Source organism: Rhinatrema bivittatum, chromosome 2, assembly GCF_901001135.1.
Source record: "Rhinatrema bivittatum chromosome 2, aRhiBiv1.1, whole genome shotgun sequence".
Taxonomy (NCBI): domain Eukaryota; kingdom Metazoa; phylum Chordata; class Amphibia; order Gymnophiona; family Rhinatrematidae; genus Rhinatrema; species Rhinatrema bivittatum.
In genome coordinates, this window is record NC_042616.1 from 411,289,464 (window position 1) to 411,314,790 (window position 25,327).

Sequence of the window (25,327 nt, forward strand, 5' to 3'; positions counted from 1 at the left end):
GGGAGGATGCTGGGAGCTTGAGGAGGAGGGAGTTACAGTAGTCCAGCTTGGAAAATAGGAGGGACTTGAGTACTGTCAGATAGTCATGATTGAAGAGGAGGGGTTTGAGCTTTTTGAGGACTTGTAGTTTGAAGTAGTCCTCTTTGATTGTTGTGTTGATGTGTTTTTTAAGGTTAAGTTCAGAGTCCAGTGTGATGCCAAGGTCTTTTACTTCAGTTATGCATTGACTGTTTGGGTGGATGAGAGGTCTTGGATGAACTTTGTGGGGGGTTTGTTTGTAATGTAAAGTATTTCTGTTTTTTTGTGGTTGAGTGTGAGCGTTATCTGAGTGAGGAGGTTTTTTATTTGAGCTGAGAAGGATTCCCATAGGGATAGGGTATTTTGTATGTTTTCTTTGATGGGGAGTAGTATCTGGACATCGGGCTCCCAGCATCCTCCCTCCAGGCTGGAGAGGAGTTTGCAGAGGGGAAGCATGTAAATATTGAATAGGGTGGAGGAGAGTGAGGATCCTTGTGGTACGCCGTGGGGGAGTGGGAATTGTTTTGATTCACTGTTGTTTGGACGTACTTTGTAGGATCTGTTAGATAGGTAAGAGCCAAACCATTTTATGGTGTTTTCATGTAGCCCGATTTCCTTTAGCCGGGCTAGTAATATATCATGGTTTATGGTATCGAAGGCAACAGAGATGTCCAGTAATATTAGAAGGTAGGAGTATCCGGCGTCGATGCCTCTTAGGGCTGTGTCTGTGAGGGATAGGAGGAGAGTCTTGGTGCTGAGGGACTTCTGAATCCGTGTTGAGTGGGGTATAGTATATTGTAGTTTTCGAGGTGTTCCAAGAGTTGGAGGTTTACATGTTTTTCCAGAATCTTTGATATGAGATGAGTCTGTAGTTGGCTGGGTCAGAGGGGTCCAGTTGCAGTTTTTTGAGAATGGGTTTGATAATAGTACACTTCAGGGCGTCAGGGAAGAGGCCTTGTTCGAGGGATGCATTTATTATGTTGGCAATAGGTTTGGCGATGATTTTGGGGATGAGTTTAAGGGTTTTGATTGGGATGGGGTCGAGTGGGTGGGTGGCTGGGTTTATTTTTTGAATGATCTTTTTGTTTTCGGTTGAGGCAATAAGTTCAAAGTTGGACCATGTGGAGGGTGTTGTGTTGAGGGGTTTTGGCATTTCCCTGTACGTACCCGGATCAGTCCAGACCATGGGTTGAGCCTCCTGTCCAGCAGATGGAGACAGACCAAAACTGAAAGGGTAAACTATATTAGGACAGAGCCTACCCTACAGCCCTTCAGTATTTGTCATCTCCAGCAGATGCCAGGCAGCTCACCCTGCGGTTCCCTGTTAGCTTGCCCTTCCCTTATGGGGTTTTCTTCTTTTCTTCTATCTTAGGGGGCAGGCCCAAGCAAGTATTACCTGTTCTTTCTTTGATTAAAAAAAATATATATATAGAAATTTGTATCCGACTGTGTCAGGGAGATAGCCCTATCTCCCTCGCTCTTGGGGTTGCTAGGGGGGCATTGCCCTTTGACTTGCTCAGCCTAGGTTCCCTTTGTTTGGCTTTGTCTGTGTCGGTTTTGTAGATGTAGAGTAGCGTTCTGTATCTGTCGAGGTGAGGTGGGGTGGGATGTCTTCTCCACTTTTTCTCGGCTTGCCTGAGTAGTCGCTTGGTGTTTTTCAGTTCTGGGTAGTGCCATGGTGTTTTGTGGGGGTTACTGTTGTTAATTACTTTGGAGATGATTGGGCATTTGGATTTTGCAATTTCGGTGTTTATGTTGATCCAAGAGTTGATGGCCGTGTTTGCATCGTTGAGGTCTAGGGTTATTAAGGCGTTGGGGAGGGCTTCTGTTAGGTCTTCGGTGGAACATGGTTTGTGGAATTTGATGTATTTTTTGGAGTTGTTGGATTCTGTGTGGTTGGTTTTCAGTCGGAGTGTGGTCTGAATGAGTTTGTGGTCAGAACACGGAATGCTGGTGGTTGTGGGTGGGCTGTTGTTGGTGGATGATAGTTTGTCATTAATGAATATGAGGTCGAGGGTGTGGCCTGATTTCTGGGTCGGTGAATCGATGATGTGATTGAAACCCATTGCGGTCATGGTTTCTAGGAGGAGTTTGCTTGGAGGTGGGAGGGGAGTGGCATCCATATGGAGGTTGAAATCTCCTAAGATAATTGCAGGTAGGCCCATGTTGATTTGGGAAGAGATAGTTTTGATGAGGGTGGATAAGTTGAGGTCTAGACATTTCAGCAGGGTGTATAGTAGGGTTATCTGGAGTTTTTGATTTAAAGAGGCCTATTTCCAGAGGAGGTGATATGTTGATGGGGAGGCATGTGAAATTGAATTTTTTAAGGGCCAGGAGGAGTAGGCCGCCTCCTTTTTTTTTTTTTTGTTCTAGGTAAAGAAAAGATATTGTATGTTGAATGAGGAAGTTGGTTGATTAGAGCTGTGTCTGATTTTTTGAGCCAGGATTCTGTGACGCAGAGGATGTCTGGGTGGTTATTTATTAGGAGGTTGTGTAGGATGGATATTTTAGATGGATAACTTGGAGTTAGATGGATAATTTGAATAACCTGGAGTTAGATGAATAACTTATGAGTTAGATGAATAAATGGCTTTAAATATTGACCTCAGCGAGCCTGGCCACAGGCAGAGAGGCTGTGCTGGAGAACCCAGCGAGCCACCTCAGGAAGCACGTGACATGGCCCCTGCGTATCTTCCCTTGACGAATGACACCGCTGCCTACCATGGTAAAAGCCACAAAACTTTGGTGCCCAGGTTTCATTCCTACCATTCCCCACCATCTCACTGTGACCTTGAGTAAATGACCTAACCTTTTTATTTAACCTCTTTCCCCCAATCCTGCCCACATCACCATTCACGGCTTTTCTCTTATTGTCTCTTGCTGGTTACCTGTGAATCTTATTTTAATTTCCTCAGGAGCCAGGAGGTGACAGACCTGCTGACTGATGATTTGCTGCAGGTAGTACACATTCTTCTGGTGGATTAAACTGGAATCTGGGTGGGTTGTGACATCTTTTTATTGGAGATGGTATAGTTTCAAGACGACACGGTCAGATGTGGCTGAAGGAGACATTTATATCTAGAGAATGTTCCAGAGCTAAAATTCACACAGTCGAGATTTTTGGGAGATGTCAAGTGGGTTAAAAAAATTTGTCATGAGAAAACCATAACACCATTGTGACTTAATTTTTTTGTGGGGGGGGGAGTTAGGGTAGCACTGGTGAGACAAAGTAGAGAGGTGAGGCATAAGGAAGTTGGGGGAGAAGAGGAAATAGAGCAAGAGGCAGTGGAGGGAGTGAAATGGGGGTACAAGGGCACACGCTCCAAGATGGAAGAAAGCAAAAGAAAAACATAGAACAGAATTTCACATGAGAAGTACAGAAATAAAGATAAGGTAACAGAATAAAACAATTAGAAACTATAAGATGGGAAAGAGAAATGCATGAATAATGAAGTAGGCATGGAAAAATGGACAGTAAAAGAAAATGAAGGGCCAGATATTCAAAGTGCATTTAGTGCTAGATAGCCAGATATGTTGCACTTAACCAGATATTCAGCGGCCACTACATAGCCAGATATGTTCAGTGGCCTCTAGGTAGCTGGATAAGTCACTTATCTGGCTATCTGAAGAGCTAGATAAGTTGTGGGCAGGCAGTGGGTGGAATCGGGAGGTGCTGCTTAGCAAGATAAGTTATCCGGCTAAGTAGTGAAATTCAGTGTTAGATAAGGTATCTGGGTAAGTTAGACCTGCTCAATAAAAGGTCTAAACTTAGACGGATAAGACTTATCTGTATAAGTAGTGTTTTGTATGAAGATATTCAGTAGCAGAGCCGTGCTGCTGAATATCCTAAGTTAGGCAGATAGGTTTATCAGGCTAACTTAGAAAAATAGATAGGTTTTCAATATCTACCCCAAGAACATAATGAAGAGAAAGACATAGGAGAAGGGAGACTAGAAAGACAAGAGAGTCTTAGGGTAAGGAAAAAAGTAAAAATTGCCAGGTATATTCCTTGCTGACACAGTTCAGAGCACCCCATTTCCAGGCTGCATGAGATTAGGGTAGGAGTGGGGCAGTTACCGTGATGCCCCCTCCATTATGGCTTAATCTTTTTTCTTTTCTTTCTCATTCCGTAGGCTGATCAGAGGGTCGAACCAACAAAAAAGGCAGCACACAATGTGTCCAAGCGGCTGCAGGCCTGCCTCCAGGGGCCATGTGGCACCGACATAGACAAACGACTGGTAAGGAACGGGTCTCTCCTATTCTGCTCCCTCAGATGCTACAGGCATTCCCAAGTCAGTAGCATTCTAAGTTTATTTATTTAAAATTGCTTGTTATCCACTCCTTCGGGGTGGGCTGCATTTTATTTATTTATTTGTTTGTTTATTTATTTATTTAATGTATTTCTACACCGTCTTTAAAATATATAATTGACCAAAATGGTTTACAATGGTAAAAAATTGAAATAAAATAGAATAAAATAAATCAAATCATAGAAAGTAATAAAGAATAACTCAATAAAATGACATTAGCTAACTTGTGTAGATTAAGCATAAACCAACATAAAAACCAAGATAACTATAATAAAATAAATAATATAAATTAAATTAAATCAAATGGAAAGATGGAGAGAAATACAATTTCAAGTTAAACCTATACTAATCCGACATCTAATACATCAGTAAACTAAACTCCCTACTAAAGTAGTTACATTTAAAAATCAAGTACAGTAGGAAAGGCGAAGAACCGAAAAACCTAACAAACAAATGAACTTTCTCTAGTTTACCAGGTTATTGTTGGCCTGAATCACAGCTGCAAAAGCCTCTTTAAAAAGGTGTGTTTTTAGTGCCTTTTAAAATTCTTTACTACTAGGAATTTGTCTCAAATCATTGGGGATGGAGTTCCATAATATGGGACCTGCTACGGAAAATGCTCTTTCTCTCATAATATTCAGTCTGGCTAACCGTACTGTAGGAACTTCAAGCAGATTCTTATTTAAGGATCTAAGGTTTCTAGATGGTTTGTAGAGTCATAAAGAGGTACACAACCATATGGAATCTTGATTATTGATGAGTGCGTGTATATAATGATAAGAACAGAACACAGAATAAAAGTAAAACAATTACATAATTATTGAACAGACAGCAGCTTAGAAATGCTGCTTTACAATAAAATCATGACTGTATTAAGCACAGCTGGATAATAACCACAGTGGAGCTGAGAGCTAAGAAGTTTCTGGAAAGGCTGCCCCTAAACAGGAATGATTTTAGAGCTTTTTTAAACTCTTTGGGGGTCTTTTATGCTGCACAGGAGAGAGGGGAGGGAATTCCATAAAGCCGGCCCAGCAATGGAAAAGGCCCTTTCTCGTGTTGTAGAAAGATGTGAGATGTGGGAGGATGGAATGTCAAGAGGTTTTGATGAGAAGACCGGAGTGTCCGTGTGGAAATGTAGAACCTTAAGGTTGAGCTGATCCTAGGAGAGGTAACATTATTGAGAAGGTTGTGTATTTTAACAGCTATCTTATATTTTATTCACCCCTATTTAGGCAGCCAATGGAGTTGTTTGTTGCAGCGCGGGGGAAATATGTTCATGGATGCTAGTGCCAGTGAGCATACATGCATTGGCATTCCGGATTATTTGAAGGGGCCTGTTTTCTGCAGAAGACCTATATATAGTGAATTACAGTAATTAAGAGCTGCGAGAACTAGTGATTGGAGAATTGTTCTAAAGTCAGTGGGGTCGAGGTATGGTTTGAGATGACGAAGAAGATCCAGTTCGGCAAAGGAAGTCTGTACGACCGTTTTAATATGTGGTTGCATAGACAAAGAGAGGTCAAGAATGATACCTAAATTGCCGTCTTTCTGGGATATATGTAGCTCATGGTTATCAAAAGAAAAATTTGAGGGAATTTGGTAATTTGGACGTCCTAAAAATAGTACTTCAGTTTATTATAAGAGAGTCAAGAGAACTCCAGGGAAAAATATAACTGAATGTCAACTGCGTATAATTTGTATGAAAGATGTAGGGTAGAAAATAGATGGTATAGTGGTGTGAGGTACAGATTAAACGATGCCACTAACAGGGCTGGTCCTTGGGGCCCACCTGTTAGAACTAGATTCTAGGAGGAGGCAGTGGAGGCTGTTCTGATTTGTTGCATTCAACTCTTGAGATATGATTTAAACCGAGATAGTATTGAGCCAGCTATTCCAATATCGGTAAGGTGGGCAAGGAGAAGGTTGTAATTCAGGGTATTGAATACTGCTGTAATATATAGTAAAATTAACGTATAAGAAATACCAGAATCAAAACTGGTGTATGGAGTCAGTCCTAGACAGGAATGAGGTTTCAGGACTGTGAAATTTTCTGAAACCGAATTGGTATTGGTCGAGAATTGAGGTCCTATCGAGATATTGCGATAGCTGTTTCAGGACAACAGACTCAGATTATTTTAGCTAAGAATGGGAGAGAAGAAATTGGTCAGAAATTTGAGAAATCGGTGGAAATCTGCAGAGGGCTTTTTAAAAAATGGGCCTAATTGAAGCTTTTTTTTATTGTAAAATCTTCATCATGCCCCCTTAATTGCTTTTCCATTGTTGTTCCACTGCTGTTCTCAAACTGATTTGAAATTGCATTGTTGTCAGATCACAGGAACATAACATAAGAACATAAGATATGCCATACTGGGTCAGACCAAGGGTCCATCAAGCCCAATATCCTGGTTCCAACAGTGGCTAACCAAGTCACAAGTATCTGGAAGTATCCAGACTGATACTTCACGCATATCCAGCATAACTCTCTGCTTCAACGGCAGGGGAGAAAGACCGATACTTCACGCATATCCAGCATAGCTCTCTGCTTCAGCGGCAGGAGAGAAAGACCGATACCTCATGCATATCCAGCATAGCTCTCTGCTTCAGCGGCAGGGGAGAAAGACCGATACTTCACACATATCCAGCATAGCTTTCTGCTTCAACGGCAGGGGAGAAAGACCGATACTTCAGCATAGCTCTCTGCTTCAATGGCAAGGGAGAAAGACCGATATTTCCCGCATATCCAGCATAGCTGTCTGCTTCAATGGCAGGGGGAATGAAGAAAAGTGGATCTATATACAGACAACAACCAACAAGGACTGAATTACATAGCCTGGGTAAACAAATAAGCATGGGTGTAGCTTGCTTATTGCGGCGGTTACTACCCCTAACTAATTAAGCTAGATATTTCACTTAGATGCAGTTCCAACACTGCTCTCTACATTAATGGTGGGGTGGAAGGGAAATAGAACCAAAAGGTTACTAAGAGCCAAGAGAAACAGATAAGTATGAGAAAAAAAAAAGGTGCGAAACTTGCTGGGCAGACTGGATGGGCCGTTTGGTCTTCTTCTGCTGTCATTTCTATGTTTCTATGTTTCTATTAACAGCCTTCATCAAATAAACATAAGCATTCGAAATGTAGTGCTACGGTGCCAGTGCCATCAATGCATCCATTATCAGTGCTATTGGCGTAATCTGCATCAGAACACTTGATTACAAGATCCACCAATGCCCTTGATGCACAGAGCCTAGAAGCAGTCAAGGCCCAATGCATCACCTCACATAACGCATGATGCATCGACAGAATCAATGTACGATGCATTGACATGCTCGATGCACGGTGCATTAAAGCATCTGGAGAATGAAGCATTGAAGCATTCAATACCAACTGATCACTTGAGGCAGATGGTGTCAACGTATTCTGTCTCAGTGCACTCGATGCATGACACATCTAGGATGAAGCACTGCACTCCCTTGATGCATTCTGAAGCATTAGCACTTTGCTCGATGCAACTAGATTGACGCACTCAGGCTCCGAAAAGGGAGCGCATGGCACAATGCTGATGCAAGTGGCACTTCCAACCATGCAGTGTTGACACATTACACCAAAATCCTTGATGTTATCAGAACAACATTCGTCTAAGTATGACAAGATCACTATTCAAATGCCATTTAGATGAATAACTCACAAGTTATCTGTCCAAATGGCAAATGTGGCATATTCAGCCATTTATCCGGCTATAATTTAGCTGATAAAAAAGGTGCATTTCAGAGGCGTTCTTAAGAGGGGTTGAATTATTTGGCTAATCTAGCCAAATATCGGGTATATCTGATATTTAGACCTGCTTCTGAGGAGGTCTAAAGTTATCCAGCCTTGTGTGACCGGAAAAACGTGCTACTTAACCAGATATCTTTAAAGATATCTGGCTAATAGCGCTGTCATTAAAGAAAACAAAACATAATTGTGCAAGCAGGTCAGCTCTCCCTTCCCCCAAAATACTCCCCCATCCCCGTTCTAACACACAAATCAGGCTGCCCCCTCCCACATCCCACACCCCCTCCACAATGATTTAAAAGATCGTGGTGCCCCCTTTCTCCCAACCCTCCTGGTCCACTCCGATACCTTTATAATTTTGTTTGGTGGGAGCAAGGGACCGTCTACCCCACTCCCAATGCCTCTGTGCTGCTGTAAGAGAGTTAGTGCTGGAAGCGTAAGCTAAAGGCAGCACTGGAAGTGTAAACTTAACGTAAGCTTACGCTTCCAGCGCTGACTCTTAGAGCAGCTCGGAGGCACCGGGAGTGGGGCGGAGGATCCCTTGCTCCTGGCAAACAAAATTATAAGGTATCTGAGCAGAGATCGGGCGGGTTGGGGGAAGGGGAAGCACTATGATCTTTTAAAACATTGTGGGGGCGGTGGGTGGAAGGCAGCTTGATTTGGGTGTTAGAAAAACACAGAGACAGAGGGTCTTGGGGACATCTGAATGTTTTGGGGGGTGAGGTGGGTACGGCCCGACAGGGTCTTTATTAGGTATTTTGGGGGGAGGGAGGGGATGTCCCGTTGGCACAGTTATTTATTTTTTGTTTTCATTTAATGACAGCACTACTTAGCTGGATATCTTTAAAGATATCCAGTTAAGTAGCATGTTCTCTGGGAACACAAAGCTGGATAACTAAAAACCTACCCAGCTATTTTCAAATATAGCTGGTTAGGATTTTTGTTATTCGTCTACCTGTAGTCAGATCATTTTAAGCTTATATATTTAGCAGGATGTTTTTCCCGCAAATATATGGGACAAGTTATCTAGCTAACTTTAGCTGGATAACTTGCTCACTAAACAGACTATTGAATATTGGCCTTGACAAGTCTAGATCTTTAAAGTCCTTGAAACATTCCACTTTGTCCAAGTTATCGATCCTAGCAGCTGCTCAATCAATGCAGTTATATACAGTGGCTTGCAAAAGTATTCAACCCCCCTATAAAAAAGTCAGCAAATTTGTGTGGATTACAAATGACACACAGTATGTAAGGCAGTATGTTTATTGTCATGTTTTTTCTCTCAGGACAGAGATTTGATATTGAGATCTTTCTTTCGCCACAGGCAATCTTTATTTCTTGGGTATCCTATTTGGATTTTTCCAGATATTACCCGTTCCACACAGGAATGTAGGAAAAAGTTTCTTCAAATGCGTGCTGAGGTTTTGGCTATGGGTGCTAAATTTAATCTTAGATTTCCTTGCCAATGTATTATAACTCATCAAAGTGTTAATCGTGTATATTTCGATCCGGTACATTTGCATGTATATTTCGATTCTTGTCTTGCCACGACCACCACTGCCCATACCTTTGTCAGTACCATCCCCTGCAGAACAGGCTACTGCGGATGCCCTCAAGGCTTTATGGGAACAGACAAATCTCCGCTTACATCAAGCTGCTTCCCTGGCCAAGAGAAATGCTGACAGTCACCGATGCTCGGCTTCTGAATTCCTTCCTGGCCAGAAAGTCTGGTTAAGTACCCGATATATCCGACTCAGAATACCTTCTAAAATGTTCGCTCCTAGGTACATCAGATGTTTTATGGTCACTCATCGCATTGAACCTTTTACATACCAGCTTTGGCTGCCTCCTATGCTGGGAATAAATAATACGTTCCACGTATCTCTTCTAAAATCTGTGGTCCTGTCCTGGCCTTCCCGTAAGGCTCCTGAACCACCTCCTCTGGTGGCTGAGACTGATATGACCTGGACTCTGGATTGGATTGTCTTCTGTCTACCTTGCTGTCTCTGGAACAGGTTCCAGTCTCCGTTCAGGGTAACACTGTTACTTTCTCTTATTGGATCTATTATAATAGTAACAGTTTGCCGAGGCCATGGATCCAGTGGATGTAACAGCCTTACAAGCTATTCCTGGTCTGACAACTTGAGTACAGCAACAGCAGGGAGTTCCAGACCAAATGACTGGGGTTCTCGATAGACTTGAGGCTCAAATGGTCACCCTTGCCATAGCCATCCCAACACCGGTTCCCTCCAGTTCATCCACTAATACAGTTCTTTAACTTCCTCCTCCTCCTCGTTTCAATGGAAACCCTAGACAATGTAGGTGATTTATTAATCAATGCAAAATGTATTTTTCACTTCAGGCACCACTATTCCCTTCTGACAAAACTAAGGTCACCTTCATTCTCTCTTTAGTGGAGGGTCCAGTGCTAGCCTGGGAGTCTCCACTTCAGGAACGAGATGATCCCTTGCTGGACAATTTGGACCAGTTTCTCCGAGACTTACAATTGGTTTTCGATGAGCCAGGACGTTCGACCTCTGCTGCATCAGATCTGTTACAAATTCGTCAAAGTTTTCTGAATCCATAAAGGATGAGCTGGTTGCACGAGAACTGCCGGATTCTTTAGAAGAATTGATCTGTTTGGCAATCCGTTTGGATCTCCAATTTCAGGAAAAGTCTCATGAGAGAGCATCCCTTCATCGGGCAGTCCAACTAGCACCCATGTTTCAATGCCCAGTCCTTCTACCAAACCTCAGGAATTGCAAACTGCTTCTGATGAACCCATGCAAATAGATTTAGTCAGGCTCATCCCTGAAGAGCAACAGAGGTGTTGACAACACAGTCTCTGTTTATATTGTGCAGGGGTCGGCCATTATGTGGCATCCTGTCCCTTGAAGCCAGGAAATTCTCAGACCTAGGGTTGGTAGGAGAGGCCACTCAACTCCCTCTCCACAGATTCTAATTCCCATAAGTCTTTCTTTGAATAACAACTCAATACATCTTCAAGCCTTCTTAGACACCAGAGTGGCTAGGAACTTCATAGATATTGTTCAGCAGTACCAAATTCCCACAGAACCTTTGAGAGTTGCTCTCACAGTATCTTCAGTTTCCAGGGAACCTCTGGCGGGAAGGATCTCCTGCATCACCATGCTGTTAACCATGACTACTGGTCTGTTACATCAAGAGAAGAGCCATTTATGTGTGCTATCTTCCGCAGTCAACCAGATAATTTTGGGACTACCGTGGTTGTTGTTACATCAACCTCACATTGACTGGAGATCCTTGCAGTTGTCGAAATGGAGCTCAAGATGCTTTAAGGACCCCAGTACTCAACATTCATCATGTAATTCCAGACCTTGTTACCCGTTCCGTATGTAGAATTTACCGATGTCTTTAGTAAGCAACAAGCAGAAACTTTATCCCCACATCGAGATTATGACTATGCCATTGAACTGCTCCTAGGCAAAATTCCTCCTCGAGGAAGAGTGTACTCTTTGTCAGTTCCGGAAACAGAGGTTATGAATCAATATATCCAAGATAACTTGGCCTGGGGATTTATCAGACCGTCTTCATTCCTGGTGGGAGCTGGGTTCTTTTTTGTCGAGAAAAAAAAATGGGTCTCTACTACCTTGTATTGACTACCAAGGTTTGAATGCCATTACCAAAAAAACCCCAATATCCGTTACCACTGATAATGGAGCTCTTTGATCAACTTAGAGGAGCTCAAATATTTACTAAGCTAGATGTATAAAGAGCTTATCATTTGATTTGTATTCGTGAAGAAGATGAATGCAAAACGGCCTTTAACACGCCGATGGCCACTACGAATATTTAGTTATGCCATTTGGATTATGTAATGCTCCTGCAGTATTTCAAGCCATGATAAATGACATATTTTGGGATCTTTTATATTCACATGTCATCGTATATCTAGACGATGCTCTTGTTTTTCCAAAACAGAAAACCAACATCAGGATCATGTTTGACAAGTCCTTCAGCGCCTGCGTGAAAATAAATTATATGCCAAGTTAGAAAAATGTGTTTTCCACCAAGAGGAATTATCTTTCTTGGGATATATAATTTCTTGAACCGGATTATGGATGGACCCCGAAAAGCTTAAGTCAATCTTGGAGTGGCCTCAACCAGTGGATCTCAAGGCCTGTTTGCCGCCTGCCCCGACCCTGGTCTGGACTCTGGATTGGATTGTTCGCTGCCTGCCCTGACCCTGGTTTGGACTCTGGATTGGATTGTTCGCTGCCTGCCCCGCCCCTGGTCTGGACTCTGGATTGGATTGTGTGCTGCCTGCCTCGACTACTGGATTGGACTCTGGATTGAATTGTGTGCTGCCTGCGTCGACGACTGGACTCTGGATTGGATTGTCTTCTGTCTGTCTTGCTGTCTCTGGAGCAGGATGCAGTCCTGTTCAGGGTAAGATTGTTACTTTCTCATATTGGATCCACTATAATCGTAACAACATAGAAGAACTATACAAGGATGCTCATTGTTTCCCCTTTTATTTGTCCTACCTTTGGACCCTTTATTATGGGCATTTGTTTACAGTATTCGAATACATGGTATATGTTTTGGGTCTCAACAATTTAAATTATCTGCATGTGCAGATGACCTATTATTACTTGTGCTAGAACCTGCTACTTCTTTGGGAAAATTGTTAAATGAATTTCAGCAATATGGAGTTGTAGCAGAGTTTAAGTTGAGCCTTGATAAATATGAAGCTCTTCCAATTGGGGATTGGCAGTCTCATATGTGGATGGGAGATTTTCCACTTAAGTGGGCCAATAAGACTATAAAATATTTGGGAATTTTATTGCTTTACTTTTATTTGAATTTATTAATCGCCCATATGATGGGTGATGTACATAGAAACAATCAGCCTTTCAATAAATACACACCAAAATCAGAATTCACAGCGACAAGAAATCTAAAACACACAGGGACTTTCTGCGGACTTAATAAAACGCTTGTCTAAATAGCCATATTTTTAACAGGGTCTTCAAGGTCTTAACACTGTTGGCATATGTAGAGCTTCGGGAAAAGAATTCCAGATAACTGGGGTAGCCACAGAGAAAGCACAATCTCTGGTAAAACTAAGTCTGGCATGCAGTGGTGAGGGCACGTCTAGTGGGCCTTATTGTGTGCAGCAAAGGTGATGAAGTGGGCAATAAAGCCATAGTAGAGTGTTGCCTCAGGGTGAAGCATCAGAGAAGAGATCTGATATTTATGAGATCAATATACAACATTTGTTAGACACCACTAAGTCAAGTTTGAGAGCATGGTCACTTTTAACTCTTTCTTTAATTGATAGAATACTTTTATTTAAAATAGTTATTTTGCCTAAATGGCTTTATGTTTTGGGGATTTTTTTCTCTCTATTTCGATAAAGCTTCACTGATACTTTTTTCAAAAGAGTTGAGGAAATAATTATGGAGAGGCAAAAGATCCCAAATTACATTCTCTCAACTCATGAAACATTGTGGCAAGGGAGGCCTGAGTCTGCCTAATTTGAAATTTTACAATATAGCAGCGAACGTATGCCACATAGGAGATTGGCTTCAAGGGATTAATTATTATACATTGTTTTGTTTTGAATTGGTGTTGATCTCTCCTCTTTCTTTACCATTTGTTCTTCACGCTTCTAGGGGTCAATTGCCTATAGATTTGAAAAACTGTTTGCTTGTCCCTTGCAGAAGTCCTGGCATTGGCTGACTAATAAACTCCATCTGAATTTCAAAATCTCACTTTCCTTGCCGTTGGAGGGTAATAAAAAATTTTCACCAGGCATTCAATCGGGCATAATCTCAGGCTGGAGATTTCAGGGCCTAACATTAGTAGGATAGATGTTTGTGAGACTGGGGAGATTCTTTTGCAGCATTACAGGAATCTTTTGTTCTTCTGGGGAAAGATTAGTTATAATCCAATCTCGCTACACTGTGGAGTCTCTGGATTGTTCTCAGTTAACCATACTTTAGAGGAATGGTTTGATATTGGGGATCCTGGAAGGCTAACTTTTCTTCTCTTTATAAATCTTTAATTCAAATAAGCAAGATCATACAATATTGTGGAATAAATGGTCCCAAGAACCACAGATACAATTACCTATAAAGCTTTTTACTAATTTGCTCAGGTACACAAGATATCAAATACAATTTAAATTTCTAAATAGAACTTTCATTTCCCAATGTCAAGCTTTTTTAGCACACATAGCAGACTTGGACATCTGTACAAAATGTTCCACTAAAGTGGAAAATCTTAGACATTCTTTTTGGTTTTGTCCCAAAATGCAGTTCCCTTGGAGGAAGATATACTCATATATGGAAATGATCACTTCACAGTCATTGGTTTTTGATGTTCCACGTTGTTTGGAGATATCCTCTCTTCCTCCCTTTGCTGTATATCCCAGAGGACCTGGATTAAGAAAGTTCTTTTGTTGACTAGACTCACAATATTATATTTCTGGAGACAACCGATCACGCCTTCGATTACCTTTCGGAAAAACAAAATACATCATTTATTAGTTATGGAACAGATGGCTAGTAAATCATTACATCCTAGAAGAAAGAAGATGACTTTGGATCTTTGGCTTCCTTATATTTTAGTGCTTCTACATATGTATAAGCACTAAAAGTAGAAGCACTAAAGTATAAGGAAGCCAAAGATCCAAAGTCAGATTCTGAACAATTTTTAGTTTACATCTTATTGGATTTATTCTCCTTGACATCATTTCTCTTTATTTAAGTCTTTTACTTTGGACTGCCCATCTGGTTGACATATGGAATAAAAGGAAAGGTGGATGAGGAGGGAGGTGATGTAGGGAATTTTCATTCCTTGGTTATTTGTTTGTGCTACATATTGTATGGTGTGCAACAGGAGCAATTGTACGCTGTGCATTTGATCGTAATATTGTTGAAAAATTGAATAAAAAGATTTATGCCAAAAACTGAAAAATGCTGCTTGCTTAAGTATTCAACCCCTTAGTAGAACCACCTTTTGCTGCAATAACAGCTTTAATTCTGTTGGGGTAAGTTTTTACCAGCTTTGCACATTGTTTGGAAGTGATTTTTGCCCATTCTTGTTGGCAGATTTGGTTCAGGTTGGTTGGATGTTGCTTCTGAACTGCAATTTTCAAATAGTGTCACATATTCCCGATTGGATCAAGATCTGGACTTTGATTTGGCCATTGTAGAACATTCATCTTTTTGTTGTTCAACCACTCCTGTGTTGCTTTAGCCTTGTGTTTGGGATCATTGTCCTGCTAAAAGTTTAACTATCTCTCAAGTTTTAATTTTTTAGCAGACTGAAGCAGGTTGTCTTGCAGTATCTCCCTGTATGTTGCATCACCCATCCATCCTTCAATTTTAAGAAGATGCCCAGTCCCCACAGAGGAAAAGCATCCCCACAACATGATGCTGCCACCTCCATACTTTACTGTTGAGTTGGTGTTTGCTGATGGATGGACAGTGTTAGGTTTGCGCCATATATAGCGTTTTGAATTTTGCCAAAAAGCACCATTTTTGTCTCATCAAAACCTAACATAAGAACTTGCCATACTGGGTCAGACCAAGGGTCCATCAAGCCCAGCATCCTGTTTCCAACAGTGGCCAATCCAGGCCCTAAGAACCTGACAAGTATCAAAAAACTAAATCTATCCCATGCTACTGTTGCTAGTAATAGCAGTGGCTATTTTCTAAGTCAACTTAATTAATAGCAGGTAATGGACTTCTCCTCCAAGAACTTATCCAATCCTTTTTTAAACACAGCTACACCAACTGCACTAACCACATCCTCTGGCAACAAATTCCAGAGTTTAATTGTGCATTGAGTGAAGAAGAACTTTCTCCGATTAGTTTTAAATGTGCCACGTGTTACGATCCCCCCTGTTGCTGCGCTACAGGTGGTATCTCACCTTCCACTGGAGGCCGCTTGGAAGCCAGGGCCTCGCCTGTGTACCATCCAGGATTTGCTCCAGGGCCTGGGAGGCCTAGCTGTTCCTGAGGCCTGCCTGTGGCTTGCTGGCTGCGTTTGGACTTCCTGCTTCGGCCACGCCTTCTCCCTAGGGGCCGGCCCGCGGCTCTCCACCTCAGTTATAGGGCCAGCAAGGGGCGGTCCAGGTGAACTCCTCCCAGGGAGTTGCCTGCACACTGCAGTATAAAAGGACTTTCATTCCACTTCCTGTTGCCTTCGGATTGAGTTCACAGTCGTCTGTGCTTCTGCCTTGATCCAGGTCCTCCGTGGTCGTCTTTGCTTTGATGGCTCCCTGTCCTGTCTATGAAGTTGCCTTGATGTCTGTTCCTGAAGTTGCCTTGATGTCTGTTCCTGATGTTGCCTGATGTCTGTTCCTGATCCAGTTCCTGATCCAGTCCCAGATGTACCTGCCTGGAGTGCAGCAAACCTGCCTTGAGCTGCCAGGAGTGCAGCAAACCTGCCTTGACTGCCTGGAGTGCAGTAATCCACCGCTTCTTCTTCCCAGTGCTCTCCCGCTCTCAGCGTGGTCCGCGACCAGCCTTCCTGGGCTGTGTAGGGCGCGTATGGGACGGGGTGGTCCGCGACACAGTACAGCGGGTGGGCTGAGTAGGGCGCCCTGAGGGACAGTGCCCATGTCTCCCTTTCCAGCCCTCGTCTCTGATGTCTCTGCACCAGCCCTTGTCTACGATGTCTGCACCAGCCCTCGTCTAAGATGTCTTCCGTGTACTAAGGACTCTGTCTGCCCTCGTTCTCGGTCCGGCCTGCCGCCCTTTTGCCCTTACCCAGCGGCAGGTCCGAAAGGGCTTGGAACAGTCGGAGGACCGTTCATCAACCAACATTGCGTTGTTGGTTGCCATGGGCGTGCAGGTCCGGCTGAGGGTCAGACTCCACTCCTTAACCCCGGCTTCAGTACCCGCCTAGCTCACCATGCCTGCACCGGCTCACCTTCCACGGTGTGGCTGGGGCTCCTCCCTAGGTCTCGCCGTGGCCCAAGGGCTCACACCACCTGCTCTAGAGACGGCCACGCTCCTCGCACCTACGATAGTACCCGAGGGCCTCCAAACCCTCGGCCCGTCAGCGGCGTGGTGGATGCGCCTGTAACACCGCATGCTAACTTCATGGAGTGCCCCCTAGTCTTTCTATTATCCAAAAGAGTAAATAACTGTTTCACATTAACCCATTCTAGACCTCTCATGATTTTAAACACCTCTATCATATCTCCCCTCAGCCCTCTCTTCTCCAAGCTGAAAAGTCCTAAACTCTTTAGTCTTTCCTCATAGGGGAGCTGTTCCATTCCCTTTATCATTTTGGTCACCCTTATCTGTACCTTCTCCATTGCAACTATATCTTTTTTGAGTTGCGGCGACCAGAATTGTACACAGTATTCAAGGTGCGGTCTCACCATGGAGCGTTACAGAGGCATTATGACATTTTCCGTTTTATTCACCATTCCCTTTCTAATAATTCCCAACATTCTGTTTGCTTTCTTGACTGCCACAGCACATTGAACCGATGATATCAATGTGTTATCCACTATGACACCCAGATCTCTTTCTTGGGTGGTAGCTCCTAATATGGAACCCAACATTGTGTAACTATAGCATGGGTTATTTTTCCCTATATGCATCACCTTGCACGTATCCACATTAAATTTCATCTGCCATTTGGATGCCCAATTTTCCAGTCTCAGAAGGTCTTCCTGCAATTTATCACAATCTGCTTGTGATTTAACTACTCTGAACAATTTTGTATCATCTGCAAATTTGATTACCTCACTTGTCATATTTCTTTCCAGATCATTTATAAATATATTGAAAAGTATGGATCCCAATACAGATCCCTGAGGCACTCCATTGCCCACTCCCTTCCACTGAGAAAATTGTCCATTTAATCCTACTCACTGTTTCCTGTCTTTTAGCCAGTTTGTAATCCACGAAAGGACATCGCCACCTATCTCATGATTCTTTACTGTTCCTAGAAGCCTCTCATGAGGAACTTTGTCAAACGCCTTCTGAAAATCCAAATATACCACATCTACCGGTTCACCTTTATCCACATGTTTATTAATTCCTTCAAAAAAGTAAAGCAGATTTGTGAGGCAAGGCTTGCCTTGGGTAAAGCCATGCGGACTTTGTTCCATTAAACCATGTCTTTCTATATGTTCTGTGATTTTGATATTTAGAACCCTTTCCTCTATGTTTCCTGGCACTGAAGTCAGACTAACTGGTCTGTAGGTTCCCGGATCACCCCTGGAGCCCTTTTTAAATATTGGGGTTACATTAGCCACCCTCCAGTCTTCAAGTACAATGGATGATTTTAATGATAGGTTACAAATTTTACTAATAGGTCTGAATTTTCATTTTTTAGTTCTTTTAGAACCCTGGGGTGTATACCATCCGGTCCAGGAGATTTATTACTCTTCAGTTTCTCAATCAGGTCTACCATATCTTCTAGGTTCACCGTGATTTGGTTCAGTCCATATGAATCATTACCCATGAAAACCTTCTCTGATACGGGTATCTCCCCAACATCCTCTTCAGTAAACACTGAAGCAAAAAAATAATTTAATCTTTCCGCGATGGCCTTATCTTCTCTAATTGCCTCTTTAACCCCTCGATCATCTAACGGTCCAACTGACTCCCTCACATGCTTTCTGCTTCGGAAATATTTTAAAAAGTTTTTACCTTATCCAACATTTTAGCTGTGTCACTCTAATGCTTTCTGGAGAACTTCAGACATGCTTTGATATGGTTTTTCTTCAGTAATGGCTTCTTTCTGGCCAGCCTCTTATGTAGGCCACTTGTATGCAGAGCTTTTGATATGATTGACTGGTTAACTCCACTCCAGTCTTTGCCACTGAACTCTGAAGCTCCTTCAAAGTGATTTTTGGGCTCGCTATGGCTTCCCTCACAGTCTCCTTCTTGCTTTGACACTGAGTTTTGAAGGATGGCCTTGTCTAGGTAGTATTTGGGTAGTATGATACAGCTTCCATTTCCTCACAGTTGATCCAACATTGCTCATTGGGATATCCAAAAACTTGGATAATATTATTTTGTAGCATTTTCCCATCTTGTGCATGTCAATAGCTTTATCTTTAATTTCCTTAGAATGCTCTTTGGTCTTCATTTTCACAACTTTCCTTCAGATTCACAGTCTGACCAATGGTACTGGAATCAGGTGGTCTTTTATCCAGAAAAGCTGACTTTTTAAATATTTTATATCAGTTTTTACTAATAATTCAAATACAACACTTGTTAAGAAACAGCTTAGGTGAAACATTAGATCAAAGGAAATAATAAACAAATAATAATAAACAAATAATAAACAAAATCCCTCCTCCCCATCCCTGACATTATTTCCAAGCCGATCTCTGATATTATCAACAGATCTATCACACTTGGCTCTGTCCCCAAAAACATGCCATTATCAAACCTACTTTGAAAAAACCCACACTTGCTCCCTCTGACCTCGCCAACTTTCGTCCCATATCGAACCTTCCCTTATTAGCCAAAATATTAGAAAAATCAGTCAATCGACAACTAACTGAATACCTTGATGTAAATAACATACTTTCACAGTCCCAATACGGATTCCGGTGACATCACAGCACTGAGACCCTTGTCTCCTTGTCTGACTACTTACTAAAGAGCCTCGACAAAGGTATTTCACACATCTTAATTCTCCTTGACATTTCTTCAGCCTTCGACACAGTCAACCACAAAATACTAATTGAACGCCTTACAAGCATTGGCATCACAGATACTGCTCTCCAATGGTTTCAATCCTACCTACAGGACAGACTATTCAGCGTCCAGATAGGCAACCGCATATCCAATCCCATACCCCTTACCCAAGGCGTTCCACAAGACTCCTCCCTCTCTTCCAGACTGTTTAACATTTACCTCCTTCCCCTCTGCAATCTTCTTTTTTTTGTAATTTATATTTTATTAAAGTTACCAACAGATAACAAGCTTGACAATACAATGCAATAAACAGTACACAAGCGTACAAGCAACACTGCACCCAACATTCTAGTAGAGCATATTCAAGCAAGCCGAATGTCCAAACTCAATGTTCTTCAACCATATTTTATATGGCCATTGGTCGCTTATTTTCAATATGTTCCCCTCCCCCTGTATCCCCCCCCCCAAGCACTTTACAAATGCCAGTACAGAGCTTGAAGAATACCAGGAACATAACATTGTAAACAAATCAGGAGACATCAGTAGAAAACAGATGTGTGGTAAAGAGGCAAACTCAACCCCGCCTTCGGAGCCAACACACACACTACACATGTAAGCCTATTTTGAATCGATGGCCTTCTCTTTAGGAGTGCAGTTACAAGTGAAGTTATATAACTAATAGCTATAATTTTAGTTAGTTAACCATTTCTCCAAAGGCTCCCAAATCGCCCTTCTCCCTTTTTGATAGTTGTGCAGAGTATCTATCCCTTCATGGATCTTCCATAGAGTGTGTAATCGCTTCCGTACTCGGGCTGCAGATGGGATATCACTAGTTTTCCAGAGTTATGCCAGTTTGCACCTAGCACCTATGATATTGAGAAGCACCAATTTCCACTGAGAGGGGGTAACATCTATGGGGATGTTTAATAGTGCATTTCAGGGGCTAAAACAATCGGGATTCCCATAATTTGAGTGGATATGTTCATAATGTGAGACCAATAAGTAACCACCCTGGGACAAGTCCACCACATGTGGAAATAAGTGCCGGGTTGGCCACATCCCTTCCAACACATAGGACTGAGATGTGGTTTAAATCTATGCATCTTGGATGGAGTAATATGCCACCGAAATAAAATCTTAAAACAGTTTTCAGCTAGGGGAGTATATTGAGATCCCTTCTTAGTGGCTACAAAAATACTCTCCCACTTCTCCCTATCAGCCAATGCAACAATATCAGTTTCCCAGGCCTTCATATAGGCCGGTTTAGTCTTGAGATCCTTGTTAAGAAAATTATAAAATCTAGAGATTCCTTTTTTCAGGGAGTCAGCATGGTCACACCAATGCTCAAATTGTGTTTTCCCACCCCACCTGATAGAGTTAAGTGGTGAACCTGCAAATATGTAAACATCCTTAGGGGGCAGCCGATACCGTTCCTGTAATTTCGAAAACGGGGTAATATTACCCTCAGCCCAAATGTGTCCAAAATTCTTGACCCCTCTAGCGTCCCATTCGCATAGCGTATGGAGCTGTCCACCTTTGTGTAGTAGGATGTTATCAGCTAGACTTGAGCTAAAAAAGTAGTTTCTGTCCCCAACTAAATGCGGTTTCCACTCCTTCCATACCGATAAAGTGGTTTATACCGCCAGTGGCATATGTTGGATTGGTAACCAAGTCTCCCAAGGTTGCCATATAAGAGAGGAGAGGGGCTGTCTGCCCACTAAGAACTGCTCATTTACCCCCCAAGTTTTGCATTCCCTCTTCCTATGCCAGTCTAGCACTGCCCGTAACTGGGCTGCAGCGTAGTACCAGCGTAAATTGGTGTTTAAGTCATCTCTGGCAGACAGAAAAAAGGCACAGAGCTCCTTGACGACCTCGTGGCAGTCGCTGTAAGCCTCCGTCTCGGGAATCCCCCGAAACTGAAGGTTGCTCCTGTGGCTCCTATTTTCTAAGTCCTCCAGTTTTAAAAGATAGTCATCACCCTCCTTAGCTAGGGATGCACACCGGGATTGCAGTTGTTCTAGCTTATGTTTCTGTGATTCGAGCCTTATGTCGCACTCATCCACTCTGTGGTCTATGTCACTCATTTCCTCGCGCAGTTCCGCCAACTTGTTTAGTAACTCTTTTTTATTTTTCTTCATATCTCGCCATAAGTCGGCAAACCATTGTCAAAACTCGGATCTAGTCAGTACCTCCGTTTGTTGACAACTGGGGTCCTCGTTGGTAGATTCCGAGTCATTCATTGTCAGTCCCTCAGCGCCAGTGGCTGTGCTAAGTTCCTTCGTCTCCAGACCGTCTCTCAGTTTACAGTACGAGAATTTGCTCAGATCAGGAGCTCTTTTCTTTCTAGGCATGAATATTTCTGATTGGAAGGTTATTTCTTCTGATTAATTGCTGGATTGCGGGGGTTATGAGCAGAATAAATTCAATAAATGCTCATGGTGTTCTGGAGCTCCTCTCTCGTGGCCATCTCGCTCCGTGGTCAGACCACGCCCCCCCCCCCTGCAATCTTCTAACCAAACTTAACCTTCCGTACTTCATCTATGCTGATGATGTGCAAATTCTCATACCTGTGCATGACACATTCCACAAAGCCACTGAGACCTGGAACTCTACACTACCAATCATTAACACTCTCTTGACAAACAACTATCTTGCGCTCAACACGACCAAAACTGAGCTTCTCTACATCACCCCGCAAAACATCCTATCACCTCTCCAAACTAACACCCCCCTCTACGCCACTGCCTTCAACCAACAGGTGCGTAGTCTAGGCATCACCATTGACAACCACTTCACCCTCAAAAAATTCATTAATACTACAATCAAAGCTTGCTACTTCAAACTTAACTTACTTAAAAACTGAAACCCCTCTTACATCTTAATGACTTCCGTACTATTTTACAGGCCTTCATTCTACCAAAAATTGATTACTGCAATGCCCTCCTCCTAGGACTACCTAAAAACACTCTACAACCACTCCAACTTCTCCAAAACGCCGCCGCCCAGATCCTAACCAACACCCACAAACGTGACCACATCACCCTGGTACTCCAACACTTTCATTGGCTTCCAGTCGCTACAAGGATAACCTACAAAATCCTCACACTAGTCCACAAAGCCCTCCACAACCAAAATATGCACTGGTTTAACGAACACCTTACATTTCACAACTCTCGATAAGACAGCAACACCAAGCAACACTGCATATCCCTTCACCCAAAGACTCTAAGCTCATCTCCACCAAAGCTCGGGCACTCTCATTAGCCACCCCAGCCCTATGGAATAAACTCCCCCCTTCACTACGACAAAAGACATGCCCTAAAAAATGTAAACAGGACCTGAAAACCATCCTATTCAAACAAGCATTCTATGAACAACACTCCACCCCCCCAAAACACCCTCTCCCCTTGCCCTCCTCGACCTTCCTATAAATAGTGACTCTGTCCTAAAAGTGATTTTGCTGTAAAACCATTATACTGTAAATATTGTAAATAGTGTTTTTGTTTATCACTATATTTTACATTATTTGCCCCTCTCCCTACATCTTGTTGATAATTATGCCATCCTTATCTCCTACAGTTCTTTGTTACACTGTAAAGCGCTTGTGCTAAAGTTCTGTTATATGTGAACCGATGAGATGTTCCCAACGTTCATCGGTATATAAAATGTGTAAAATAAATAAATAAATAGTGTATATTAACAAAAAAGATGGCTAAACACTGGTAGACTATCTTAAACTATAGCGCCTTTAGCCAATAGGAGATGAGGTGACACCAGGAATAGGAGTTTTGGAGCTGTCTCTTTGCTGTTGTTTCTCTGATAAAAAAAGCAAATAATTGAGAAGAATCACAAAACACATATTTGACTCCCTGAAACTTTACCACACATTTACAGGAGAAAGTAAGCCAAAACAAATTTCCCACTTGCAAAACACCTGAACGAAGTATGAAAAACCTCTTCCTTTTCGACTGGGTTGCTTTGAATACATCAGGATAACTACAGAATTTTAAACCCTGACACAGGGACTCCCTATTACGAAAAAAAAGCTTCAAAATATAGTCTTGATCAGAATCTAAAACCAAAGTCACTACAATAGTTGCAGGCAATACAGTTTCATTTTTGCAGTCAAATTATTTATTTATTTGTTTGTTTTTTTGTATACCGACATTCGATCGAGATATCACATCGGTTCACATATAAACTGAACAGTAAATAAGGCATAGGCTGCTTATTTTTACAGTATAACTTACAGTATAACTTGGAACGAATACCATTTTACTATATGATTTGGAAACATTTAATTATTTATAGTGTAATTTGGAACATATAGAACAGTTAACAGGGAGCTAAATATTACACGTGTGTCAAGGAAGACGGGTGGCTTGCGTGTCGGGAATAAGGCTTAGATGGGAGAAACGTTCATGGAATGGGGCTGTTGTGATAGGGGCAGTTTGGGAGATTGGGGTTTCACTTACAGGCAATTGGTGGGGCCTGGGCGAGGGGGTGGGCTATGTTTCTGGTGGGAAGGCTTTCAGGAATAGCCATGTTTTGAGTTGTTTTTTGAAGGTTTGATTCGAGGGCTCCGTCCTGAGATGGGGTGGAAGGGAGTTCCAAAGAGTGGGGCCGGCTACTGATATGGCACGTTTTCTGGTTGAGGAAAGGTGTACTACTTTGGAGGTGGGAACGGTGTGGAGCCCAGAGTCAGTGGATTGGAGGCTTCTTTGTGGGGTGTAGGAGAGTAGTGCTGTGTTTAACCAGTCCATCTTATTGATAATCATTTTTTGTGTATGAGGGTTAGGGTTTTGTATTGGATTCTGTAGATGATGGGTAGCCAGTGCAGGTCTTTGAGGATGGAGGTGATGTGGTCGCATTTTTTGTTGTTTGTGATGGATCTGGTGGTGGCGTTTTGTAGTACCTGCAGGGGTCTGAGGGTGGAAGCGGGGAGGCCGAGGAGGAGTGTGTTGCAATAGTCAAACTTAGAAAAGAGTAACGTTATACCCAAAGAGACTTGAGGTAGATTAAGATCTTGCAAAGCATTTTTCGAGGTCAAATAAAAAGGTTTAAAAATTGGAGACATTAAATTTTCAGGCATTTTTGACACTTCGAGAAACTATAGCCTCTGTATTTTAACAGGAGAAACCATTTTTTCCCTAGGAAAATTAATAAGCCTAATCTTTTTTTATCTAACAACATTCTCTAAATTCTCAATTTTATTAACAAGGTAAAGATGGCCATTAGTTAAGAAACTTGTAGAGTCTTGTAGTGAATTAATTCCTGATTCCAAAGTCTGACGTTTTTGAGATGTAGCAAAACCTGTTCCTGTAACTGATGAAAGCTAACCTTTTTTAATGATTCACAGGCAGAGACCAATTGTAAGTCAATTGTTAGGGAAATATCTTTCATCTGTGTAAACATGGAGCTTCCACAGCACAGGGGTTAAATACTTATGCAAGCAGCATTTTTCAGTTTTTAATTTTATTTTACAAAAAAATGCAGAAAAATAATGAATTGTGACTTTGAAAAATTTACTTTACGAGCATATTGCTTTGCAAATGAACATTCTG

General features: G+C 42.2%; 1 protein-coding gene across 1 annotated transcript in view; it reads left to right on the forward strand.

Annotated features, from left to right (window-relative positions):
• Positions 1–25,327, forward strand: part of SH3BP1 (SH3 domain binding protein 1) — a 153,480-nt gene that overhangs the window by 18,853 nt on the left and 109,300 nt on the right. The window contains exons 2-3 of the mRNA XM_029590101.1: positions 2,934–2,976; positions 4,152–4,256. Coding sequence (XP_029445961.1) covers positions 2,934–2,976; positions 4,152–4,256 — 148 coding nt within the window. The remainder of the gene's footprint in view (positions 1–2,933; positions 2,977–4,151; positions 4,257–25,327) is intronic.